Below are 27,945 nucleotides of genomic sequence, written 5' to 3'. Positions count from 1 at the left end.
ATATTTCTGAAGGTGGCCTTAGTTGCTGATGAGCAATGGATATGTATGCATAAAATGATTCATCTAGAGAGTTCTAGAAAACAGAGTTCATATCTTCTTCTTGTTCATCTTTAGGTACTCTTTAGTACCAAGTAGGATAATTTCTGCCATTTTCCCTGTTCTTCAGCATGGTCAAGCTGGCTTATTGTTGCATATGAAGTGTGGGTAAGCACATGTTTCTCTATACTCGGAAATGAATGGGAACTTATGCACTGTATAATGTCAAACAGCCCCCAGGGGGAAAAAAGAAAACTGTACTGTGATGAAATAGATGCCACCATATTTAGTAATATATTTTAAACTAATAACCATTTCCAGGGCAGAAACAGGCTTTGTTGTTTTTGTATGATTCTCAGCTCATTCAATCAGACAACTTTCACTGTAAATTGTTGTGGTTGAAACCTTAATCTAAATGAGAAGAGCATAAATAATCAGAAACTGTTCTTTAAGCAAACCTGGACAAATAGTTGGGAGCTCAGTGTTAGCCTTGACTCGGCAGTAAACTACCTATTTCTCCTTGAAAACTTCACCTAACCTCTCTAGACCATAGGTTTTGGAAAAGACATTTGTAAATGACAGGTTAATTTAATAATCTCTAATTAATTGTTTAATAATAAAGCTACAATTATGCTACTAAGGAAATAGTAACGAACAGTAAATAATTGCACAAATAGTGGGTTTTTTTTTTCCCCTCAGAAAATGGTGTTCTAAAAGCTTTGTTTTCTAAAAATTATCTCAGGGAACATATTGAAAATCAAGTTAGCAAAAATATTAAACAATTTTGTATAACTAAGGCTCACAGATGAGATGTACTGTCCCATGAAGTATATCTTTGCTTGCCCCCACGCTCCTTGTCTACCTTTGGAAATCCTCAGACTTCCTCTTCTATCCCTTTATAATACACTGAGGAATTTCATCCAATTCAGGGTTCTCAGCTATGATGAAAGACAAGAACTGAGAAACCAGTCTCCAGCTCTGGCCTCTCTTGTTTGGGGTTGAACACCTTTGGAACTGCTAAGGAGAGTTCATTTCTTTCCCAGCATTCTGTACAAATCCACTGTCTTTTGTGGCTGAATAATGCCTCCCTCATTCCATTGTCCAGGTTAAAAACTCATCTTCATCTTTAACTTCTGCATCTCCTTCATCCCAGCACCAAATCAGTCTAGCTATCAGCCATTCCTCTTCATTAAGCAAAACTGTTCCTTCTTTCTGCAGGTCCTCATCATGTTTGGATTGCTGCTGTCTTTATTTCCCTTATCTTTACTGCTGCCACAGTGTTTTATTTTTCCCTAAATAATGATAACGATAACAAGTACACTTTATTGCTTCAATCCTTCCTTGGTTCTCCACTGCTTACAGAGCAAGAGCTGTAGGCTGGATTAGGAAATTGGACTTCGATATGTGTTTCTAGCTTAATTATCTACCACCTTGCCATATACCCAGGGTGCCAGCTACATTTTGCTTTTTACCAATATATTGCTTTGCAGATCCCAAATCATCTAACATGTGCTTTTCTGCTTATGTTTTTATAATGCCCTTTCGGCTCAAATATAAACACCATGAAGGCAAGGATTTTATATGTTTTGTGCCATACTGGACACCTAGCACACAAAAACTTACCCCAATGTAGGTGATGAAAAACTATGTTGAGTGAATTAGTCAACATATTGTTTCAAAGATCTGTTCCAAGGCTATCCCTGTGATGAAGCCTTTCTCCATTCTCAGCAGGATGATTGCTCTCTCCAAGATGATTGCTCACTCCCTTTGTGGTTATAAAACACACCAAATGTGCGACTGTTTGAGCTCAAACATCACATTATCTGTATTTACTCACATATATCTTTCCTATTTACTTGAGTTCCTTGGTGGCAGGGATACTCCTCATTAATTCTAAATGCCCACCACTGGGCTGGGAGCATTGGTTCATACCTGTAATCTTAGCACTTTGGGAGGCCGAGGCAGGCAGATCACTTGAGGCCAGGCTGGCCAATATGGTGAAAACCCATCTCTACTAAAAATACAAAAAATAGTGGGCCATGGTGGCATGTGACTGCAGACCCAGCTACTCAGGAGGCTGAGATGGGAGAATCACTTGAACTTGAAAGGCAGAGATTGCAGTGAGCTGAGATTGTGCCACTGCACTCCAACCTGGGCTGCAGTGAGACTCTGTCTCAAAAAAATAAATTTAAAAAAATGCCCACTTTTATACCCAGTTCATAGTTGGCACTCAAAAACTTTTATGAATGAATAAATGAGTGATGAATTAGATAGAGGAAGAAACAGAGTAATTTGATTTGGCCTGATATCACCAACACACCCACACACCCACACACACACACACGCACACAACAATGAGGAATACAACACACAGATCACCCCAAATAATCAAAAGGTTCTTCTTAGAGTGTCTGTGTTGACCTTTAATTCACCTTTGTAAAATACAGTTTAAAAAGACAGTCTGGCTCATAAAAGCAAATGGGTACATTGTAAATCCTCCAATTTTAGATTTTTATAGTGGAAATACTAATAGATTTTGACTTTTAATGAGCTTCTGCTTTTATTATTAAAAACGTTCTACTCTTTCTAATAAAAGAACTGTGATTTGTGGGTATTTTCTGATATATTTCAGTTAATTCTTAGCTTCAGCCACCTTGGCAAAAGGAAAGAAGTTTCCCCAGTGGAATTTCAGATAAGTATGCATACTGCAAGAGAAGCAGAAGGGAAAATGATAATTTGTTTTATTCATGACTCTGTTCAGATGCAACATATGCTGCCCAGGCCCATGCTGAGGTTTGGATAAGTCTATTTCTGGGTCCCACACCTTGGTGACCACTATCTTGTTCTAATCAGATGACCTATGGACGCCAATGACTGTCTTCTCACTTGTTAAAAGCATTCAGACTCAGCATACCTCAGGATGGGCAGAACCTAGGACTTAAAAGCACAGATGGTATGTTGCTAGTATCAAAATTTCTTTAGAAACAAAATTGGGAAATTAAAATGTAAAGCAACACATAAGAACTAGACACCTCAAGCATGTAATTGTATATTTATTTCTCTTTTTAAAGAACACTCCTTAATGTAATTCAATATACAAACTTGGTTTCACAGAATTATAATCCACTATATAGCACAAAGATAACCCAGATTGTGTGTGTGCGTGCACACATGTGCGTGCCTGTGCACATGTTGCTGTACCCCTCCCTCTCTTCCACTCTTCTGGACCTACAAAGGCTCTTCCCACCTTCAACACTAGCCAAAAGCCATTGTGAGTATTACATACAACAGACATCATCCTCCCACGAGTTCTTTGCCCTTGAAAGATTCTTTTCCCCATTCCCCCTGAGATAGCCAGGAGTATGACACTCTTCCCCTGTGCAGAAGGGTAAGGTGACCTCCCCTAACACAGATGTTAACCCTGTTCCCATGTAAACTGGCTGACAGGAAGAGCTGGGGAGCAGGTCTCCAACCCCTTTTCCCCCTTCCACACCCAACCCTCAGAGTCCAAGTGCGACCCTCTGTGTAGCCTTAGTTCCAGTCACCATCCTGTGTAGCAAGAAATAAGGAGATTGCTAAGCCCAGGTCTTCACCATGAGCAGCGCACAGCACTGCCTGCCAAGCCACCGGGCCGGCCGATAACCAAGCTCTACACAGTCCCATGTGCTTTGTCACTTTAATTTTTTAAAGACACCTAGCATAGGTCTGTGGCAACCTAGTGTCCAACAAGTTACATAAAATTGTACCAGTGATGCACTTGTACATATTTACATGGGGTGGAATGTTTTCCCATATTTTTAGATGAGTATATAGATCAACATGTTCACATAAGACCAAATACTTTTAATATTATTTATAACTGATTTATAAAGCTTTGAAAAAACTCACAATAGCACATTGTTTACTTTAATGCTTTACGGTACTATCATTTTAAAATCACAATCAGCACTTAAGTTATAGTCAATCCAGCAAACAAGAGACAAAAAAATATACAAGAGTTAAGAACTGACTGATACATCCTTTATCTTTTTTTTTAACTAATGCATAAGTGCAGAATAAGATACTCTACTTTAAATATCTTGTTTACAATGTACATTTTTGTTCTAGTTACGCAACAGTAAATCCCATGCTTCACATAGAAAAGCAATCCACAACATTAAGAAAAAATGTACAATTTATGAAACAAAGTAAATAAATATTAGTATTACAGAATCAGAGCTGTACATAAAAGCTGTTCAGTTTTAATCATATAAAAATATGTTTTAGTGCAACCTCACATATATATTGATGCTGTTTTGCTTTACATCATTTAGATCCAAGTGTCCAAAAAAGGAAAGAAATTACATTTATTACAAAGCAGATACACAAATTCTAAAATATGTACAAATTACTGCTAAAAAATGCTTATAAGAATATAAGCAAAGTAAAGAAAAGGCACAAACATCTGTACAATTTTAAAAGTACCAGACCCAATAGGTTAATTTCAAATTTTGTTTTGGTCAGGCTCATGATGACTTGTTAATTTACCTAATTCTTTTGATATAACAAAAGTATATATAATAGCAAACTACTGTAACTTAGGACAGGCATGCTATAAACTTGATTACCTCCATTTCTAGAAAAACAAAAACAAAAAAATGGGAAAATGTGGAAATGAAAGTCTCCATGCATCGCAGATCAATGTAGCTGACTCTTTTCTGATGAAGGATCTTTGCCCTCCTCTGTGCTTGAAGATAACTCCTTGCTGCTGTGAAAGTCCGCCTGCTTGTCATCCACACAACTCTTGCTGTAAAACGTGGAGTGAGCTAATGGAGTCTGTGATGTACCAAAATTGTCCTTTTCACCATCATGCAAGTCAGGGTGGGTGGCTGAGGTACAGGGCTGACCCGGCTCAGGTCTACTAAAGTGTCTAATGCTAACATGTGCACTTCCCAGGGGGTTCTGGTGGGGCTCCTGCACCCGTGCTGGCTGATCTGCCCCAAGCAGAGCTGCCTCTTCTGTGGCAATCCGGAGAGAGGCAATGGCTTTTGTACAAGTCTGTATATTTTCCTCCTGTTCCCGCTCTGTTGCGTTTAGGCTGTCTTCCGAAGTGCTCTGTTTCATTAACAGCCGAGGAGAAGAGGGAGTGCTAGGTGGACCAGAGGACTGCAAAGCGTGAGGACCTCGCTTCTCATGCTGCTTAGAAAGCACATAGGGGTCCTTGGAGAAGGACTCCCCTGACGCACCTTTCTTCTCCTCAAAGCCCTCCATTGGCAGGGGCAATGTGGGTGGAGGATGTAAACTGGAAAGGGCCGGGGGCATGGAGTGAACCATCTGGATCCCACCAACGGGCACCATGGGGATAGGAGCTCGCACTTGTTGCTGAGAGTGGAGTGGAAGATGACTGAAGACATAGTCATTAGGACCCTCAGGGAAAAGGCTGGAGCCTGGATGTTCATAAGCACCTTCTTGGTCTCCATAGAGACTGAAGTAAGGAACCTGAGGTAATCCTCTTCTTAAATTCTGCACAGAGAAGCAAAGAAAGCACAACATTCAGATTCTGCTACTCTTCATTCTTAGGTCAAGCTATTAGATCACTCACCCACTCACATATTCACTACCTAGATAGGCTTCAATACCTAATCCTTTGATCAACTTTTCATTTTTCAAGACAAAAGAGATTTCTCTGCTATCTTTTATAATCCTTATATAAAGGTGTCAGCCTGTGAAAAGTTGCTTTTGTTTTTAAACAGCAAGGTGATAAAGCAGCCAGGGTGTTTTCCACTGGGCACAGAGACACACTTCAGCTCTGTTTTTTTCATAAGAGAGAATGAAAAATTAATGAATAATTAGCAGAAAGAGTTTACTGAGCAAAAAAACACTAATAAACATTAATCATAGACTTTTTTAATTCAAAAGGAAATAGATTACCATCTGTTACTGTACCGGACAGATTTTTAATATTTTTCCTAAGTGTTGATGAGTATATAATTGGAATGACAGGCCTGAAAATTGGCTATTTAAAAAAAAATTTCCACAGAACAGATGACAAAATGGTGGTGAGGCCCACAAACTGGTTCCTCCAATGTGTAAGGCAGTGGTCTAAAGGAATATATTCCTGCCAGAAGATATTCAATGCAGGAGACCAGCTTCTTTGTCCAATAGCAAATCAAGGCCATTTAAGTCTCACATCAATAATAATTTTTTTAAAGGAAACTATCCACCATAGAAGTAGTTAACATTATTATTACAGTTAACAACTTATGTTCAACTCCATAGCAGGGTACCAAAGATGACGACATCTTAATGCTTTTGTTCATATTATTATTTCCACCTCAATATCTTGTTGGCAGTCAATGAATTAAGGATGCATAAAATGCTCAGCCAGAATTTCAGATTTCATAGTCTCAGTCCTGAAAATGGAGAATTTATTTTCTATACTATTTCTGTAGTGAAATACAACTTAGATTGTCAAATCAGGTTTTAATGATATTATCATCTTTTCAATTGCTGTGATTCACTCTTTGAATGGATTTTCATCTAAAAAGGAATTCATTTATTTTTCTATTTTTTGAGAATCAAAGATAGAAAGATAGACAGATAGATAGACAGACAGATAGATAGATAGATAGATAGATAGACAGATAGATAGACAGAAACCTGTACAGTATGGTAGTAGTCCAGGATAGAGCCAAAGAAAATGTTCTAATTCATTTCAAGAGTGTTTCAGTGCTAAAACTCAAGGTATGCTCTATACCATTAAGGATTCATCCAGTTCTATCTAGACTGTGATTTCTGCTACTCTCTGAGATGCAGAAATCTCTTATCTTGCTCTGTGATATATCATATACAAGCTGGAAACATGGGTTCTCCTGAAAGTGTGAGTGAAATGGTGTAATCATCAATACTATCATTACCAGGACCTCACACTCTGGGAAAGGTGAGAATTTTGTGTTACAAGAATCGTTTAAATTCTGCACACACACGAAATCCCCCTTGTGTTTAATCGGGCTTGGAAAAGGCATGTCTCCTTCATCAAACACCAGTTTGAAAGGAAGACCTGCAATGCCTACAGTAACAATCTTTAAAGATAAGTAGGTTTTCTTTTAATCATAGCGATCACAGACTCAAAGTTTAAAATAAATCTAGCTTGGCTAATTTTCCATTTTACTTCTGGTGGCTATTCCATGACCTCCACTGCATACAACCAATCAGAATGTGGATCTGTGGGGGACTGAGGAAGTGAACAGAAGTCAGAGAGAGATGTCCTATAATGTAAACTGAGCTGAGATCTCCAACTCCAGGCTGACAAATGGAGTCATGATTTGTCCTCTAAAATTACAATACTATTCGACATGTTCTAAATCCAATAAAATCTTGTGGGTGCTACTAATAAATGTTTCAAATTCAGCCCTTTACTGATCAGAAATGAAATGATTTTAACCACAGAGCCACATGTACAAGTAGAATTTCTACCATGTGGCCACTTCCAGCACTCCAACCCCCATCAGGCATTTCCACATATTCTACATATTCTCTCTCCTCCCATTCACCCTTTCTTCATCCTCCAAAGAAACTTCCAATAAGTTTTCTCTACTTTGGTTTTTACTCCAGTTGCAATCCTATTGTTTTGTAGTTTGCGCCTTATAAATGTGGTGAACAAACTCCCATCTTATTAAATCTCAGTAAGAAAAATTTTGTCATGGAAAAGCAAATAGTGAATTCAAAGGTAGATTGTGTTAAGTGTATGTGCATATATATATATATATATATATATAGACATATATACACACATGTAGAAATGTACATACACAGACATCTATATATACATCTATATGCCATGTAGCAGATCTATTACTCCACTCATCTCTTCAACAGTATGGCAGTAGGGAGCTCTAGATGCAAATGATGAGAGGGACATAGAAGAGCAAGAGCCTCCTTGGGGGCAGCAGGGAGCAGAGGAGGGAGAGGTGAAGCATCTGTGCTCAGTCACTGGATGGGGCTGCAGGGAGAGCATGGCCTTGGCTTGAAAACAGGCCTGTCCTGAAGGTGCCGACATGCCAGCATGAGGCTCTCTGCCCACTACATTCCTTACAGCTGAATGGCACCTTCTTTCAGGGACAGAAATCTGCATGGGCCACCTCCCTGGCTGCCAGAAATCAATTAAAAAACTGTGGCCAAGAGGTTAAGTGACTTGCCCAGGATCGCGCAGAAAGCAAGGGATAGGAATCAACGTTGGCTGTTTCACTAGACATGATCCTCATCTACACTACATACTGAGGACCTGGACACACCTTTGTCTTTCTTTCTGCTATTTATCTACAAAAGTTTTAAAATGGAAAAGGAATTGTATTTATTGAAAAAAGGATGAGGCCACAAGCCATAATATTATTTCATTTTCATCCTTGAACCACATGTAGTAGACTCTCAAAAATTCAAATTTAGTAAATACTGAATAAATGGATAAAAGATTCTTACCTTTTCATTCTATCTATCTATCTATCTATCTATCTATCTATCTATCTATCTATCAATCAATCATTTATCTATCTTAAAATTAAAACTAACCCAAGGGCACTGGCAGAACTGACAGGGTGGCAGGAAGCCTGTTGCTCTCCTCCCTCCCTTTCATCATTTGCGTCCAGAGGTCCCTACTGCCGCACTGTTGAAGAGATGAGTAGGGTAATAGGTCTGGTAGATGACATATAGATGTATATACGGATGTCTGTGTATGTACATATGTGTGTATGTCTGTATACATAAATATGGACATACACTTAACATAATCTACAATTGAATTCATTCATTTCCTCCAAACCTGTGTTTCCTATGATCACCATCACTCCAAACACAGCCAGAATATGACTATGTCACAGTGAGCCAGAAGGTCCCTTCACATCACAGTCAGTATCCTGTGGTGTGAGAAAGCATAAAGTGGGCAGTGCTTGGGACCAGCTGTCCCTGCATCAGGGAGGATTCCCACATCTGTTCCTTCATATCATGTGAACAATGCAGCAGGCTATACAATCTCTAAAGAGAATTAAACTAGGTAATAGACCAAAAGCGTCATAAATGATAAAGTTTAACAACATTATAAAATATACTCATGATCTGGTATTTAAAAACAAAACAAACCAACATCAAAAACTGGTACAAGCTCAGTGACTACTAAAACTCATCTCTCTCCAACTTCCTGGGCATATATCTAAAAATCACATGAACTCCCTTAGGCCCCTCTTTCAATTCCTTTGCCCAACTTGACTGTGGGGTGCTATAATTATTTATAACCACAGCATGTTTGCACTAAAGTCTTACTTTTTCTGACTGAAAAAACTGCATGTTTGCAGTTGACTGAGTATGCACCACTCTTTCACAAATGCCGCTCTCAATCCACCTGGCCAACACTAGAACAGGAGCTGCAGGGATGCAGGGACAGACTTGTCTAACACACCCTGCCAGCATCACTGCATGTGTACCAGAGAAAGCATGTATCACCTCAGACTTGGTATCCCATGATCCAGGAGATTTACAGTTCTCTTTGGGCTGCAGTGGCACAAACTGAAGAAGATCCCTTTTTCCTACTTTTGCTAAGGCACCAAAACCTGTGTAAATGTACCTCTTTGTCTTATTAGCTTGCTAATCTATTAGCAGCACTCAACACTGGGATGTTGCTAACAGAATCCCAATTGCTATACATGTTTCTGCAAGATTTGTTTCATAAAGATGAAGTTGGTACCAGACTTGTGAAAAGGCCATGCAGGGAGTGGGGAGAGGAATGCAGCAGCTTTCCTAAAGTTAAAAAATGACAGGCTGAGCTCAGGATTCAGGCTGGTGGAAGGTGATGAGAGGGAGAAAACTGGCCGACAGGGCAGTGATAAAACAGAGCTGGGAGCTGGCAGTGTCTCCTCTGGCTGTGAAAGATGGTGCTGATGCACATGACACAGAGATCCGGAGCAAGACAGTAAAACAAAGAGTAGAGCAGGAAATCAAACACATTCAGGGCAGACAGATTCCAAAGGTGTCATGCCTCTGTCTACGGTAAGTGCATGCTGTATTGATTTTTTAAAATCCTACGCAAACTGAAAGAGACCACAGTCTACGGACCCATGGAATTAGGCAAGACTGGTGGTCTTTTTATGAATTTGTATTAAACCTACTACTTAAATGTAATCCATCATGGCTACTGTTATTTTCATTTATAATGAAGGCACATCATAGAAATCTTCACACATTCTCGCTTAGCTCTCCTGACTTCCCATTCTCCTTGGGCCCATGCTTCCACTGAGCAAGTGCATTTGATGGTAGTCATGGCAAGAAAAACAGACATGCTCATGTCTTTGATTTATAAACACACCAAGTGTGTCATTCTTTCCTCTCCTTGTCCCAGACCAGTTTCGCATGTCCACTCACAATGGGCAAGGTAATGAGTGTATTAAAAAAGAAGTTTTTGAGGTCGGGCGCAGTGGCTCATGCCTGTAATCCTAGCACTTGAGGAGGCCAAGGCAGGTGGATCACTTGAGGTCAGGAGTTCAAGACCAGCCTGGCCAACATGGTGAAACCCCATCTCTACCAAAAAATTAAAAAATTAGCCAGGCGTGGTGGCACACACCTGTAGTCCCAGCTTCTCGGGAGGCTGAGATGGGAGAATTGCTTGAGGTTGCAGTGAGCCAAAGTCATGCCACTGCACTCCAGCCTGGGTGAAAGAGTAAGACCCTGTCTCAAAAAATAAATAAATAAAATATAAATTAAAAAAATAAAAGTTTCTGAAAGTCAAGGTTAACAACTGCATCGGAATCCTCACCTGGTGATGAGTTATATTAGTGATGCCTAAATATCCCTGTGAGTGCACATGAATATGCAGTTACGCCATTCTAAAGCCTTCATCTTTTTTACTTACAAAAAGGCTTCAGCTCACGTCTATAATTAATTAAGTTTGGAAAGCCTTCAGAAAGGCCTCACTTGTTCCCACTGGGAATGCACTGCTGCTCTGATGCAATACTACACTTTGGATAATTCCACAGTCATGTTACTGACAATGGCATATGACAAAAATGTCTCCCTGCTATTTTCAGTAGCCAGATTCACTCCACCCATGACAGATACCCATGCTATACTAAATTTTACACCAGTGCATTAACAGGAGGCACCAGTGTGCTTCCACTTATATATTAGAAAGACAAGTGAATTATACTTACAGGAGGCCCCAATACAATTGGCTCTGTTTGCAAATACTGCCCCATGGACAATGGCGGGTTATGGTATAAAGCCCTTCTGGGAGATGGCGCTCTTATGGTGGTCATGTATCTTCTCTCTCTTCTAGGAGAGAGGTCTCTTCTCGCTGTGATATCTTTCCCAGGAGACACTGGCCTCCTTGGAGACAAATGCCTTCTTGGTGAAACATCTCTTTGGGACATCTCTCTCCTCAATGCAGCTTCCTTTCTTGGTGAAAGATGCCTCATGGGTGACAGATCTCTCCTAGGTGATAAGTGTCTTCTGGGAGATAAATCTCCTTTAGGTATCAGATACCTCTTTGGTGAATTATCTCGACAGGGTGAAGAATCATAACCTGGTGAGGAATGGCGGCTTGAGGGTGAGAAGTCCCTGGGAGAGGAGCTAGGCTCTGAAGGTAGCATGCACTCCTCATCCATACAACTAGGTATGTCCAATCTGTCTTTGTCTGGTTCCGAGTCTGTACTTTTGCTCTGGAACAGCCTCTGGTATTCTGTCATCTGAGTATCTTCACATGAGTCACTGGGTGTCATAAGCTGAGTAACTCGAATACTTGGCAAAGTAACCAAATAGCTGATCAATGAAGAATGTCCCAGGGAACTATCTGAAGGAACCCCGTGGGGTACGGCGCCAACATTCACAGGCAAGGAGGAGAATCTAGGAGGCTGAGGACTGGTGCTTCTTGATCTCGTTTTTGGTGTCAAATCTCCCTGGTCATCAAAGTCATCCTCATCTTCATCATCATCATCATTATCATCTCCATCCTCACCATCCGATTCCTCGGCATCTGAGAACTGATGATCAGTTGAAATGCTGGACATGCTATGCTTCTCTGCTGCTTTGTGCAAATCTTCCATATTTTCTGAAACAATTGAACAAAGATAATGGAGATCAAGATTCAAATGTCAAGGTCAGGGTCTTATTTAAGCCCCATCTCTTTCCAAAAGCTTTTCCCAATCCCTAGTGCCCGCAGACAGTTATGTCTGATAACTCCTATAAAATGAGGCACTTACCTGTGTGACCCTGCATTCATTCTATCTTCCGATATATCTATTTTTTTCATCCCCAACTTACAAGAAAGATTCCACAGTAGGATCTTATATCTCAGACATCACCCCACTCACAGAAAATCCTCAACAACTGAGTATGGATGATGTTAATGATGATGCTAGATGGAAAACCAATGCAACAGCCTGTCTCTGCAAGCTCAGGTACAAGCGTACGTCTAAGTGATGTATCTCAGGGGGTCTGGCCAACCTCCAGGTTCTCCACTGAGGTCAATGATGTTTGTTTGTTTTCCTACTGGGTTTCTTCTTAACTGGAATAATAATACATTAAAATGCTTTTCAAATTTCCCCAAAAGCCTCATAAAATCTAATTCGCGATCACAAAGCAAGTGCAATTCTATTCCCTTCATGGCTCTAAATAGAAGTATTTTCATAGTAAGGCCTTTTTTGCCTTCAGAGTCAAAACTGAAGTGCACTTCTCAGTAGGTTTCAAGAAATTCAATGTGTCAGGTTTATTTCCTATATTTAGTATTTAATAAAATGAAAAGAGATCACTTTTAAAAAATATCTAAACTTATTTTACCACCTCAGCCACAGAGCTCCAGTGTGCATAGTGAAGAGGTCTGTCAACTAAATTATGATATACCTGCTTCCTCAGTTTCTGTATCATCCACCGATGTCATTGAGACTCCCAATTCCAGGCATTTTTTCATATGTGCTTTAGATTTCATATGCTTTGTTAGGTTACCTGGAAAATGTAACCACAAAAAGAAGAGAAATCAGTTGGTTATCAGATTAATAACTACTGATGACTGCTCCAAATTCAATGTGAAATGAACTAATTTTATTACATTCATCACGTAATGCAAATTTGTTTCTAGCCACTACCCCTTGCTTCAACCTTAAGAAGAATAATCTGGTTTCTGAAGATACCAATCCCTGAAAGCTTTGGCCCGATCTCAGATTTTCTTTATTCTAGAAGAAATGTGAAAGTCCAGGGTCACAACTTTTCAAGAGTAGGCACCAAGCAAGACTGAAAATCCCAGACTTTTCTGCCTGGGACGGGATCTCATATTTACCCAGTGTATCAGCCTCCTGGGTGGGATTCAAGAGCTGCACATAATGGAATCGGTGATGTACTGAGTCTCCACGTAAACATGGAAACACAAGCTAGCCACACACCTCAGAGATACTTCAGAATGAAATATCCTCAACACACCCACTGGGTCCCAACCTTCTGTCATTGATCAGCTATATAGTAACCTCCAAGGATCCTCAACGTTCAGAAGAAAAATACATACAAACTAATGTGAGGGCCAACTTTGTCCGTGCATTGAAAGATCCATACAAATAATTAGCTAACTACTCATAGGTAGCATTATTCCAGGATTTAGCATCTATCTGTCTGGCATATGTTAGCAAACATTATGAGAGCAATTTCTAAAATTCTGGAGCAGCAGCATTCCATTTTTATTTTATTGATCTTCAGGCTCCTATCATGCTAAGAAAAAAGAAAGGTTTCATGCTGAGTATGTTATAATGATAATGGCATATATAATTTTATGTGTATATATGTGGGTGTATATAAATTATATATATAATTTATATAACTACTTTATGAATTATGAGAAATTTTGAAAACATTGATCCAATCCCCCTTGACCTAGAATCTATAGAAAAAAATACACACACACACACACACACACACACACACACATAAATTCTATGCCACATAACTTATCATCAAAAGAGATTCAGGAATTCATTCAGTTGGAAGGAGCCTTTACATTACTTCAGTGAAAACAGCCATAATGTTATCTGTACCTTTGACAATGCTTTAACAATGTGCCAACAAATACTTTAAGAGAAGACTCTGTGAAATCTCTGTGGAAACTCAGCCTGCTGGCATAGTTTATTCCTCTTGTAGGGGTGTTAAGCTTGCTATTCGTGCATGAGCCACAGTTAAAACTGGGACACTGTTGTTTATTATTTTATTCATATTGCTGTATTATTTACTTATTGCTTATATATTTATACATTTTACTTGCTGTTGTGATAATTCTAAACACAGAAATATTTCCAGGTCCCCCACTGCTCTTATTTATCAAAACTTTTATCTACAATTTTTAAAAGAGCTCAAAAATGTTATAGACATTTCAAGAATCCTTAAATCTAGAAAATTAATGAAATGTATCTATAAATTAATAGAAATCATCTGCTTCTGCCAGAGTGCAAGTATGCTGTGGATGTGTCTAGGTATGGCTGCTAAGCATGTCAGGATGATTTGTTTAGATTTGAGTATGTGTTTCTTTCTTTTGCATTTTTCTCTCCATTCCAAGGATAGTCAGGCTTTAGACTCCCATCTTCAGAATAGGTCTGTAGCTAGATATCTGGATCTGAAACAATCCCACCATGGCTTTAGTTTGTGAAAGTCATGAGCTGCGGAAGTAATGCATAAGGACAAGGAGAGGGAAGGAGATTGGCGGGGGAGGCCCCTGAAGAAGTGGCACAGACAAGGAGAAGGGATTGGTCGTGCAAGGGCGTTCCATCTGTGCTCAGATGACAATGTGGGTTTTGACAACAGGCATTTCAGTCGGAGGTGAAAACTGGCAGGGTTTCCCAGGATGTTTTGCTCATTTTGATTCTGAGACATTTGCATATTCCCAAAGGGTGACAAGGAAACTCCAATAATGACCAAGAATAAATGATTTCCTTCAGGAGATGATGATTCAGAGGCAGACTTAATTTGATTTTTAAAAATGTCTAGAGATGTGTCATTTCTTCATCCAGTTTTCCCACAACTATACCTGCAGCAAACTCATATGCCCAGTGAAGACATGTATTATTTGTAATGACTAGCGAATTTGCAGTATTTCCTAAAATCAAAGTTTTTATTTTCTTATCTCCTAGGGAATCTCTTAGTAAAGTTCTATATAAAAGGCTTGAGTGTGCAAAGGTGAGTGGTATTTAATTCCTCAAGGACCTAAAAATAGAAATTCCATTTGACCCAGCAATCCCATTACTGGGTATATATCTAAAGGATTATAAATCATTCTATTATAAAGACACATGTACACATATGTTCATTGTGGCACTGTTTACAATAGCAAAGACCTGGAACCAACCCAAATGCCCATCCATGATAGACTGGACAAGGAAAATGTGGCACATATACACCACGAAATACTATGCAGCCATAAAAAATGGTGAGTGTGTGTCCTTTGCAGGGATATGGATGAATCTGGAAACCATCATTCTCAGCAAACTGACACAAGAACAGAAAATCAAATTCTGCATGTTTTCACTCATAGGTGGGTGTTGAATAATAAGAACATATGGACACAGGGAGGGGAGCATCACACACTGGGGTCTGTCGGGGGGACTAGGGGAGGGACAGCGGGGGGTAGGCAGGCTGGGGAGGGATAACGTGGGGAGAAATGCCAGATATAGGTGACGGGGATGGAAGGAGCAAACCATATTGCCATGTAGGTACCTATGCAACAATCCTGCATATTCTGCACATGTACCCCAGAACCTAAAGTGCAATTAAAAAAAAAATATATATATATATATATATATATATATAAATTTTAAAAAAAGACCATATGGGTGTTTTTTGAAATGCAAATGAATACACACTTTTTTTCAGCTTCAAATGAGGCATTCCTGTAATATAGATACATTTTTAATAAAAAGAAACAGAGATGTTGGAAGGCTATCCATTTACACTTCTATAACCAATAAAGCAATTTAGGATTTTCAGCTATAAAAGGAAATTGATGTACATTTCTCTACCAAAGATTATTTTACTTGATATTTATTTTTCTTGAAGAGTATCAGAGAAGATTAATCACTATGCAAATTTAAAGTGGTGAGGGGTGTCTATAGTATCCACTAAACCTAAGGTAAAGCACACTTCTGCAAAAGTTAAACAACCTCTAATTCACTACTGTTTGTATTCCGAGAATACCAGGCTTATGAACTTTTTCATGATATTACAAAAAATAGAAATATAACCAAAGTAACTTCCTTGAGTAAAATATTTTTACATAAATCTACCTGTTAAAACAGATTTTTTTTGAGAAATAAAATTCTTTTTTATTGTTTTTTTTCTATGTTTTTTTAATTGTATTTGGGCTCTGGGGTACCTGTGCATACTCTGCATCCTGCAGGATTGTTGCATAAGTATATACATGCCATGGTGGTTTGCTGTCTCCATCCCTGCCCCTACCATTGCCTGCATCAGGCATTTCTCCAGGTGTTATCCCTCCCCCTCTTCTTGCCCCCCGACCCCCGCTGTGCCCCACTCAAAAACAGATTTTTAAAAAATTTCCAGGCAAGTCCTAGTTTTATAAGACTAACAGTTAAGTCCTGAGAGTCAGAAATTGTCTCTGTGCTGATAAAAACAGGGAACACAAGCTATCAAATTTCTATGCATAATTAATGCAACTGTAGATGGAGGGGCCCACCTGGGAATGTGTGGGTCTCTACATTATTTATAATCTTGAAACTGACCAAGAGCACATGTTTTTTCCCCAGCTGCTGCCTTGCTTCTCTAATACCACGGCATATGCAGGATTTCAATACTGGTGTAAATATTATCTAGACCACATAACATTTCCAGCATGAAGTAATAGCTATCCAGAGCATTCTTACTCACTTCCTTCGGAGACAACCGGCCTGGACCTATGTCTATTGCTCTTAATTAAGTCATAAAAGGAGCCTCACAGTCTCACATACATCCTTTGGTCACTTACTTGAGGGAGAAAATACATTTTGTGGAATCATATTTTCACAAACAAAACCATCTTATTGTTGGTGAAGGTTAGTTATAAAATAGTACTCAGAAGTCTAAATAGCCAGAGAGAAGTATTTTTCCTCTCAAACAAGTCAGACTTGTACCTTTCGTTTTGAAGGCAAAGTTACATAACTTGCATACGTAGGGCCGAACATCAGTATGGGTACGGATGTGTTTCTTGAGCATGCTTGGCTTCTTGCAGCGAATCCCACATTCTTCACAAATGTACTTTCCACGGCCACGTCCTCTGACATATACATAATCTTCATTCGATTTGTACCTGTTTTAAAAAGGGAAATCCAGTATGTTTTCAAATATTCTTAGCATGCTATGTTAAAGCAAAAGCTAATTGTTTGCACGGCAAATTTTTGTGAGGGTCTTTTACTGACAATTTGTCAACTTTACTTCTATGAAGCCTGTGAAATTTATGTGGTAAATGGCTGAAAGAACTAGATAATAGATTTGGCACTGTAAACAAAATGTAATGCTACATGGAATTCAAAATGGAATTGGCTCCACTATTACATGTGAATTTACAGAGTTGGGAAATAGATGTTCAAATTGACTTATGCAAACCTCAAAGAGTTGCAGAGTTGCAGACCTTTGGATTGGATTCTAGTATGGTCTTCAATCAAGAGACCTACAAAAATCATACCAGCATATTCATCATGTATCTTTTGTTAACATTACATCATCTAAGATGTGCATGTACAAACATACAATCCTCTAAATTTGCTAAAATGAGTATAACTGGTAATAGAATTCTTCATTGCAAGTTCCTACTCTATTTTTACAATCCTGGCACGAGAGTGCGTCAGAAATTTCTGGTTTACACAGGGTGAGCTCAGCTCACCAACTGTTGTCTACAGATTTGATCTGCTCTTCCCAAAGACCATGAATCTGTACTAATGTGGAGTTTAAATTTCAACTAGCTTCTTCAAGGTACTGTTATATAATGAAAACTAGAGATTCTATTTTTAATCAAATTTGCATTTGTTTCCAGAAGGCTTTCATAGAGATGTTGGAAAGGATATCTGAGGTCATCTTGCTTAATCAAGTCGGCTAGAAAAACAGTCTTAGGTGTTTTCTTTGATAATCAAGGGAAGAAATCTACCCAGTGCTCAACCATTCCATTTTAAAATACAATAAAACACGATTTGTCATAGGATACAGAAATATTATATGGACTAATTCAATGACTGCCATTACCTCTTAAGTCAAAGCTAGGCTAGAATTTTGGGCCTAATATTATTCTTGGAATGATATTCCTTTTGGGGAGTTCTTTTCATAACTTTCAAAGGTAAACTGACATGCAAAATGCCCTAATCCACTGTAGATTTAGATAAAGGCACTATATTTATACTTTTTTACATTCTAAGAGCATTATAAACTTTCCCATTTTATCCTAGCTAATCCACAAATAAGAATAAAAGCAACTTTAACTTCAGTCATCCAATCCATTGGAATAATTTTAAGAAAGAAAATCCATCCACATATTTAAATACCAACTCTGTTCTGGATTCACATCTAATCTTAACGTTATCTACTTTTTGGTCAGTACCAATCCAGATGGGAGTTAAGTAGAATCAAAGCTATGAATAATCAATTTTGCATGTCTTTGGTTCCTTTAAATTTCCCCCTTCTACCAGGAATGTTGATTTCCATTTGTTCTTCAAAATTATTTTGAATTTTATCTTTGTCTTTTTTAATAAAGTAGAAAAAACCCTAAAGATGCAAATATCTTTTATGTTTAAATTTCACTATTCTCTACTCCTAACTAGATGAAATTGCTTAAGGGATATACACTAAAACAATTTTATAGAAAGCTGATTTTCTTCAAGGAAGGATACCTCAAGCTTACTATAGCCCACCATCATAGTGATGGGAAATGTATTTTATCTTCAAGCAGTATAATTTTATTTTCAATGTCTTAGCTGATTAACTTGCTTCCAGAATAAAAATACAGTAAAATTCTGTATAAAACGTAAGTATGTATTAGAAAAACCTGTACAAATAAAATATCATACAATATCTACAGGCCCATGAATCTACTTGATAAGAGAATTGATGGATTTTGAAAAAAATTCAAAGCTATGTTTAACTAAATTATTGAACCCATCAATTTGATAATATACACTTAAAATTTTGGTTAGTAATACTTTTTTTTTTTTTTTTAGTTATCACTTTGCAATCACCAAAATAAGAGGAGGTAACACAAGGTTTGGAAAAAACACTTGGTCACACCAGGCAGAAATTGGGCTATAGATTAAGAAGTAACTGGGACACAGCCCATAACAGGGGACAATTAAAGGAGGAGGAAATGAAAAATGGGCACAATCCTTTTGGATCACCAAAACACAGCAATAAAATGTTCACATACGCTTTTTTGCTTGTGTCCTTCATTAGTGGAGATGGGCTCCCCAAAGCATAGAGTAATTTGGAGGTCTCGCTAATCTATTGGTACAAGTGCACTGCTACGAAGGCTGCTGAATGTGAGAGGATTGATTCAGTCCCAGGGACCTCTCAGTCTCTGAGGAAAGATAAAATCTATATTTCTCTTGTTTGTGTTCAAAGATGGAGATGTCGAAAAATATCAAGACAAGATTCATGACTATATATAATAATTGTATACAGTTTTAGTGGTGAAAATGTTAGACATCCAAAGGAGGCAAAACTTAAGGGAGAACCAAATAGAATGATCCATCTCCAAAGCAGTAATGCTAGATGAGAAATGGTTATTTCACCTCACTGGACAATCCACATTTTATAGTCAAACAAATGACATTATTGTCCTCCAAATATAATTGGAATAAAGTCATGCCCATGAAAATATATAAATAATAGATTTTTTGTACAGATAAGGCTAATTACATCATAATCTTCAAAATGTGGTTGGTACACTTCAAAATTTTTAAATTTTAAAAGCATAAGTGTAGGCTTTTCCTTCTATGTGACTGGATGAAAGACACATTTCATCAAAATCTATAACAAGACATTACACGTGTAATTTTTCTTAATTACACAAATAACAAAGTCTTTGAACCTTATTACTTGCGTTTCTATGACTCAGGACTCAACATTTGAAAAGAAATTCCTGAATACAGAGAACGTGTCATAGACCAGAGAAGACTGGGAAGGCAAGACAACTGAGTGCAACGTGGTATCCTGACTTGGATCCTGGGACAGAAAAGAATATTGATGGAACTGGTGAAATCACATTAGAGTTTCCAGTTTAGATAATAAGAGAAATAAACAAATTAACTAGTTTTGAAGATTATACATGATTGTACATGATCTGATTTTTGTAAGCATAGAATAAAAATATGTCCATCAATAAAACAAATACCTATAAAATGATCAAAGAATGAACGAACTTAGATGACATCAGTGTCGACCAATTTAGTAGATTTCACGATAAATTAGAGGCGTGAAAATTTAAGGAAGAGGCTTGAATGATAGCCAGTGGGGACGTTTTCATGAAAAGCAAGACCCAAAAGCAAGGGCATGAACTTTTTATCTATTATCAGCCAGACTTCAGAAATGTAAATATAAAAAGAATTCACTTTCAGCTCCCAACCAGATTAGACAGCACTTTTTCCATGAAGACATTCTGGACCATTTACTCTGACCTATAACTGAACATTTTACATCTGCACTTAAGTTTCCTTACCCTCCTTCAAATATTTTAATTCGGATTGGCTCAGTTTGTTTGGATCCAATATCTTTATCTCCATGAATATCTCCTTTCCCTCTTTCCTTTAAGATATTTCCCACTAATTTCCTTTCCAGTTTGCTGCCAAATAAAAAGGATGCATCAGGTTTCATCTGTAAGACAAGAAGAGATAATCATTTCACATGCTTTCTCTAAGACATAGTCTCTAAGACACTTTCCCTATTTCCCATTCTTCCATAATCTCTGAAAATGATCCTAAATTCCGTACTAAAAGGCCAGGAACTAGTTTTACAAAATAAGGGCCACTAGGGATAAAATCTGGTAAGAATGACAGTTTCTACTGAATAAATTCAACATTCTGTTATATATATATATATATATATATATATATATAAATAGATATATATTTTATATATAAATATATATGTACATAAACACTCAGCACTCACTCTGTGCAATGCTATCAGAGACTTAAAAGACATATTCTATGTTCTGAAGTAGCAATGAAAACAATCTATACTAATTAGGGAAGTAGTCTCAAAAATTATCGAAGGGAAAATAATAACTGATATAAGTGAAAATGTATTTTTAAATCCTCTATTTGCCTCCTTATTAATTTGACATAAATTCCAAAGTGCCCCTTAATATTTTTTTAATTTTACCTGGAAGACATTGATTTTTCTGGTAGGAATAAACCAGCTAGCAACTTGGAAAAATAACTTTTGAAGGAGATAGATACATAAAAACGAACTCTAGTGAAAAGTCTTGTCGATGAGAATACACCCTGCGGCATTTGCAAAGCTCAGTCCTCCTTCCTCATCTTTCCTTTCAGCCTCCTCTCTCTGCTCTGTGGCCCACTTCACAATTCCCTGAATTCTTCTCAACCAAAGAAAATTAAACCTGCTAGGTAACTCACAAAGGTCAGAAGGAAAATAACCCATGGGAATTGATCCCAGTGGAGGCTTTCATGGCACTCACATTTTTAAATTTTAAAAACATTAAGTGTAGGCTTTTCCTTCTGAAAATACTGAAAGTGACACTGTCAGTATCTAGACCATGCCTGAGACCTGAGAACCAAGTGCAGTCAGTGGCTTCTTCCACTCCTGGGTAAGGCCAGACTTTCTGAGAAGGATGCCCCCACACTGACTTTCATTTTACTTGTATTTTTTTTTAAGCCTTATATCCTTCACTATGCAGTCTGCTCAGCAATCAAATCCACAATACAGAGTTCTTCCTAAAACAGTGTTTGTTACCTGAGTAAACTGCTTCCAAGCACTTGACGACGTAAGCTTGCCAGTTCCAGGCCTATGCATAGCAGCCAGGGTATAAATTTCCGCAGTGATTTTTTGCTTGGACCTCAGAAGAGCCAGAGTGGTCTTGGTGTTCAATCCTGATGGGTTTGGGTTACAGGAACTAATGCACCATGAAGCATAAACGGAGGATTTGAAGGTGGCCTGTTGCACATAATTGGGTTTTGTATAATTCAAGAAGCACCAACTCACTGTAGTTGTTGTCCGCAGACTGGGGAACTGAAGAATCTGCTGGAAATCTGCCATGTCCGTGAGAAGAAGAGTCGAGTCTGCCACATTCCCGCTGGGGGCAGAGGCCATGCGGACCAGCATGCCAACAGGCCGCTTGTGGCCCTTCCCTTCCTCTTCTGGCTGACCATCTCCTGCTGGTAATGAGGAACTCTGTGGGCTCATGCTCATGTCCGATGCAGTCTCATCAATATCTAATTCATCGGAAGACTCTTTGCTTTCAGAAGGCCCACTGGACTTCTGCCCTGGAAGTGATGCCCGGGAAAGCATCTCCTTGCTGGGCGGGAATGGCTCCCTGGAGGACGGGCTAGCAGAAGGATAGTCTTGAGATGAGGAGGGTGACAGAGAGGAGAAGGAAGATGACCCTGACTGCAAGCCATCTTTTGGCTCAGAAGCACACCCTTGTCGAACCAGTTGGGGTTTCTGGGGGCGGGAGAGGTCCTTTTTGATGTCTGAGTTGGTCAGCTCCACGGCACTAAGCTCCTCCACAATCTGTCCATACATCTTTTCTTCTTTGACCCTTTTCTGCTGCTTGGTTTCCATGAAGAGCTCCAAGCTACTGGCTGGAGAAAGCATTCGCTTGCTACCTCCCAGGCTGGCCACGCTGTCGGAGGTGGAAGGCAAACACAAAGGGATTGAGGATTCTAAGCCAAGGGGTAGAGTCTGAGGTGCTTTCCAAATGGGGTACTTTTCCAAGCCTGCATGCTGCCCCAGCACCTGGGCAATGTTGAATCCTATCCCTTGCATGGCTGCGTTGGTGACCAGTGTCCTTTGGGTCATATTCTCATCGACTTTGCATATGACAATGGCAGGGCTATTCTGCCCAAGTATCTGAGAAATGCTTGTGTACATCACACTTCCATAGGATGGTACGTGTGTCTGGATCCGAACAGGAACCACTGTTCCCGGGAGGGACTGCAGAGGCCCAGCATTTGCTGAGGCAAAATCTTCTTGAAGAACCTGCTCAGAGGGCGTTTCAGTGGACTTGCTGCTCTGGTCTGATGGAAACTTTGGAAGAAGGTTCTTTGGGTGTAGCCCTGATGCTCCTGAATAACAGGGGTAGGTCGGCTCCTTCGTGTGTCCGTAGTCAGCAGGTTTCTTTCCAGTGTGCTCCGCCACATGTTCTAAGGGATAGCTTGAATGGATTTCTGTCTGAAAAGAGGGTTTGCCATAGCTCTTCTGAGGCTGCTGAGCAAAGGGATGTGGAAAATGCGCCTGCCACCAGGGAGGCTGCTGAGCTGGTAAATGAACCATACAGACTGTAGGATATTGAAACTGAAACAAGGCATTCTGGATTGGAGAAAAGGGAATTGTCTCTTGATGTGGAAATAAGTGTGGCTGTTCAGGTAAGTGCTTGCTTGTCATATAGGATGTTGGTTGGATCAAGGGATTTCTCAAAGATTCCTGACTGTCCATGTGCATGATCTGTGGCTGGGCCAGGTGCAGTGGCCCCGAGCTCAGTGGGGCACAAGGACTTACCACCTGCTTCCCTGGGTCCTCTTGCTGAAGAGGAGGCAGCACGGTGGGTGGGCCATGGTGCCACCCGGACCGGAGGCCAGCATGCAGATGCTCTAGCTGCTCCTGCTTCACGCTCTGATCCATGCCAGCCTCACCCTGGGCGATTTCTGGGGAGCCGCTGAAGGAAGCTTGCCGCACCAGAAAGCATTTCTTCCTCTCCCTGGACGGTGATACTGTGGAGGCTGCTGCTCCCGACACAGGAGCATGGGACAGATTCCCATAGTCAAATGATTTGCTCCGAACTTCTGGGACTTCCGCTGGGTGAGGACAAGGCATCTGCTCTGATGAGCAGCGTCGCATCTCTTTCTGGTGGTGATGGCCTGGGACAGACAACGAGTATGAACCAGCAGGGACGGTCAGAAATTCTGAATGCTTCCCAAACTCATCCTGCTTAGGAAGTGCAGAAAGCTTACTGGTTTCTTCTCTTTCAAAAGACATGGAGAAACTGGAGCTGTGGGACAAGTTGCTTTCTTGGCTGGGGCTGCGGGAGAGGCCTGTGCCTGTGGATTCAAAGCTGGACTCCCCTGAGGAGTGCTCCATATCTGCAAGTCGAAGACGCTTCTTTTTGGGTGGCAACTTCTCGGCAGGGAGTTGGGAAAGGGTCTCGCTTCTTTGGGGCCACTGAAATTCTTCCACAGGCTTCTCTGGCTCTTTGCTCTGGGCTTCTTTCTCCTTCTCGGGTTTATCAGGCTCCTCAGTCACTCGAATCTCGGGAACCTGGATGTTGTGTTGCCGAACTAGCCTGGGCTGTGTGTGATAGGACTGCTGCTGCACCTGCTGAGATGGAGAGGGTTTCCCCCCACTTTCTGCACCATCCCCGGGTGGAGCCCACTCAGGACTCACTGGGGCTTCTGAAATCTCACTGTCGCACGTCTCCGAAGGGGAAGGGGCTTTATCCTGTGTGCAGGCCACAAGTTCAGCTGACTCAGATCTTTCGAATGAATTGGGTCGGCTCAGCGAGTTGGTGTGCTGAATCACAGAAATCACATTTCCAGGAGGTTTCCTGCCCCCTATGTCTGACATCTTGTCTGAATCAATGGCTGATGGTGACTCCTCTGACCCAAGAGATGGACTTCCAGACTGCAGTTGGGGTCGACACGGGTCAAAGCGTTCAGTGTGACCATAAGAAGGGTTTTCATGTCCAGCCATGGCAAATCCACTCCTGACTCCTTCCTGCATCTGCAGTTTGGGGTCATAATCAGAAGCCATGATGCCCACAGGAGTGCTTACGACGCTGCTGCAGATCATGGGGGTGTCCTCTTCGTCCCCTACGCTCTTCTCTTTCCGGCGTTTCCTGTTTTCACAGGTAGTTCCAAACATGCTTGGTACTCCCTGCAATGGCACCGCAGGATCCATAAAATATTCTCCACCATGTTTTAAAGAACTCAAGCAGGAAATGTCCCTGTAGCTTTGCTTTGGTGTTTCAGAGTCGTCCCACTTCTTATAGGGTTTCCGACAGATGTCATAGTCATACCCAATCCTGTCCCCAGAAGATAATTTCTTTTCCTTCAGGGATGAACTGCTGATACCTTTCAACATCCTGCCGTGGTGCTCCACCTCCCCATGGCCCTCCTGTACTGAAGGCAGCTCAAATGCCGCTTGTCTTCTTAGCATGCGCTGCGGGGGTATGCCCACAGTCCCTGGATAGAATACATCGTCGGAACCAGTCATCCTTTCATCAAATGAGTGACTTCCTCTCAAAGAAGGGGGAATAGTTAAATTAGTTGCTGAAGAAGTTGGCATTGAGTTGCTTCTAATAAGGGGTGAAGAGTCTACAGGAGCTTCTAAGAGAACCGGGCTGCTGCCCTGAAAGTTTGCTGGATAAAGTTTTCCTTCATTCCTGATGGGTGGAATAATCTGGGGCTGTCGGGACTCACTGTTGAATTTAGTGGATTTCAGCATGCTCGTTTGACTGGGGTCGACGTCTCCCTTGCTTGGGATCAGCTGTGAAACAGGATCTTCAAACATCTTGACATCTAGCCTGGTGTTTACGTGAGGTAATGGTTCCATTATGCCCTTCCTACCCATTGCGGCACGCTCCTGACTTGTGGTTGTAACACTGAGTGCATTTCTCGGACTGAGCCGACAGTATTTTCCAAAGATGATTTCTTCATAAGACTTTGCATTTGTGTTGGGAGGGCTTATTTGCTGCTCAGCGCTTTCTGAGCGAGAAAAGTAACCAGAATCAGTGCTTCCTTTACTGTGCGGGCTCAGGAGGTTGAGCGATGGCTCAGAGTCTTGTCCTTTTTTCTCCGACAGTCTTAGTGCAAGTTTCTGTTTGACTGTGTGCGAATCATCAGCCTTAGTATTTAAAGATGGATTTGGTAGCATATCAGGGCCAATATACGGAGAGCTTTCGTTAGGAAGAGGAATCCCACTTTTGGGGATAATCAAAATCGGCACCTTCATTGGACCTCCCAATGATTCCTCCAATGACCCATGATAGCCACCTCTGCTGGCAATGTCCAGTGGGATGGGTGGACCAGGACTCATTTTGTCAGAGGCCTCGGCAAATAAAGAACTCTCCTCATCTGTGTCTGTACTCTGTTCACCATCTGAATGTATTTCTGCTTCTACATCAATAAAACCAGCCTCTAGGTCCAATTTAGATACAGCTGACTCTGTGAAAGGTACTAATCCTGCCTTAATTGCATGGGCATGTGACTTCCTGTGCTTGTACAAATTGCTCTTTGTCTTGAAAGAGAAACCACAAGGTATACATGGATATGGCCGCTCCCCAGTATGGGACCTGATGTGTTTTTTCAGTACACTAGGTTTGGCACACGCTCTGCTGCAGTAAGGGCAAATGTACTTGCCAGGCTTTTTGGGTTTGTGCTCTTTCCTGTGAGCCTCTTCTGCCTGTTTGATACTTTTCTGGGAGTATTGGCTATAAGCAGGGTTCAGACTTGAAATCTTTTTTCTAGGATAACCACCACTGTGACCATGTATAGGAAAAGGAAATAAGTCCTTGGAGGCAACGGATGGCAAAGGGCCAGGGAAAAGCCACGGAGGACCTTCGAGGCTCTGATGTGGCTTGGTGCTGTGCATGACCCCCTGTGGCAATGAGTGTTGAGGGAAAGAGAGTGAGTGTTGGCATGAGTAAGGACTCGGACGATGCGGTGGATATTGCTTCTCTGCGACTTGCTGCACCACTTCACTAGGGGAGGCCAGTTTCCCAGAACCAAACAGTTGTGCTGATGCTGTGTTTCCTATTTGCTCGGGCTCTATTTGTGGTGGCCGCTGTCCTTCTTGACTGCCAAAAGTGCTCATCTTAATAACAGCTGATTGTTCCTGTCTCCATCTACCTGATGCTTTATCAGTTTCTCCAGACCTTGAGGTAGCTTTTTGTCCTAGAGCTGTGTCCCCAGTGTCCATTTTGTTACACAAGGTCTTAAGTGCTAGTTCCCCTGAAAGCCGTGCAGACTCATGGAGTGACTCCAAAGCTGTGCTTCTTAGAGCTTGGTTGCTTCCATGTTCCAGGGTGTCTGCAAACTTGCTGATTGCTCCTTCTCTTTGGAACCTTCCACACGCACACCACAGTCAATGGGCATTAGACAGTAATGTCCCTTGGACCAGGGCTATAACACAGTTCTCTCCATTGTAGAAATGTCCATCCAAAAGCTAAGTGCAAACCTAGAAAGATTTCTTATGGCATTTGAAAATTTTCAACCAGGATGAAATCGGGATGATGAATACTCTAGGAGAAATTTTGCCCATCAACTGGAGCAAAGTTCAATTGCCAGTTTCATAAAATGACCTGAAGAAAAAGAAAATACAAAGAGATTGTCTAATCGTTTCAAATAAGAAACCAAAACGAATCCTAACTAACCAACCAGAAATTAGGTAAATTTGAAATGTTTTTTTACTCCAAGGACTTATTTCTATTGCAAGTACATTAATTCTATAATTAATATATATTAATTTCAAACTCTGCATTGAGTCATAAGCATAAGTCTCTTCCATGTTTGAATTTTGGGCACTCTTTTAAATACTTCTTAACTTTAGAAAGCTATCTGAAGGAAAACCCTTGATGGACATGATCTACAAAAGTGTAAGATTTTAGAAAGCCTCATTAACAAATATAAAGCTATTTCTAACCAAGTTTTATATGGCCGCTCCCCAGTATGGGACCTGATGTGTTTTTTCAGTACACTAGGTTTGGCACAC

At 40.3% G+C, this 27,945-nt stretch overlaps 1 protein-coding gene across 3 annotated transcripts in view; it reads right to left on the bottom strand.

The window, feature by feature from the left end:
* Positions 1–3,071: 3,071 nt before the first annotated feature.
* The window catches only part of HIVEP2 (HIVEP zinc finger 2), a 200,051-nt gene continuing 175,177 nt past the window's right edge, over positions 3,072–27,945 (bottom strand). For all 3 annotated transcript variants that reach the window (XM_017530403.2, XM_017530404.2, XM_017530401.2), the window contains 6 exons: positions 21,976–27,535; positions 20,720–20,874; positions 17,154–17,329; positions 12,898–12,999; positions 11,211–12,106; positions 3,072–5,538 (listed from right to left, as the gene is read on the bottom strand). In XM_017530403.2, coding sequence (XP_017385892.1) covers positions 4,714–5,538; positions 11,211–12,106; positions 12,898–12,999; positions 17,154–17,329; positions 20,720–20,874; positions 21,976–27,153 — 7,332 coding nt within the window. In that variant the 5' untranslated portion in view covers positions 27,154–27,535 and the 3' untranslated portion in view covers positions 3,072–4,713. The remainder of the gene's footprint in view (positions 5,539–11,210; positions 12,107–12,897; positions 13,000–17,153; positions 17,330–20,719; positions 20,875–21,975; positions 27,536–27,945) is intronic.

This window comes from Cebus imitator, unplaced genomic scaffold, assembly GCF_001604975.1.
Source record: "Cebus imitator isolate Cc_AM_T3 unplaced genomic scaffold, Cebus_imitator-1.0 Scaffold65, whole genome shotgun sequence".
In the NCBI taxonomy this organism is placed as follows: Eukaryota; Metazoa; Chordata; class Mammalia; order Primates; family Cebidae; genus Cebus; species Cebus imitator.
This window is presented reverse-complemented; position numbering and strand designations above follow the sequence as displayed.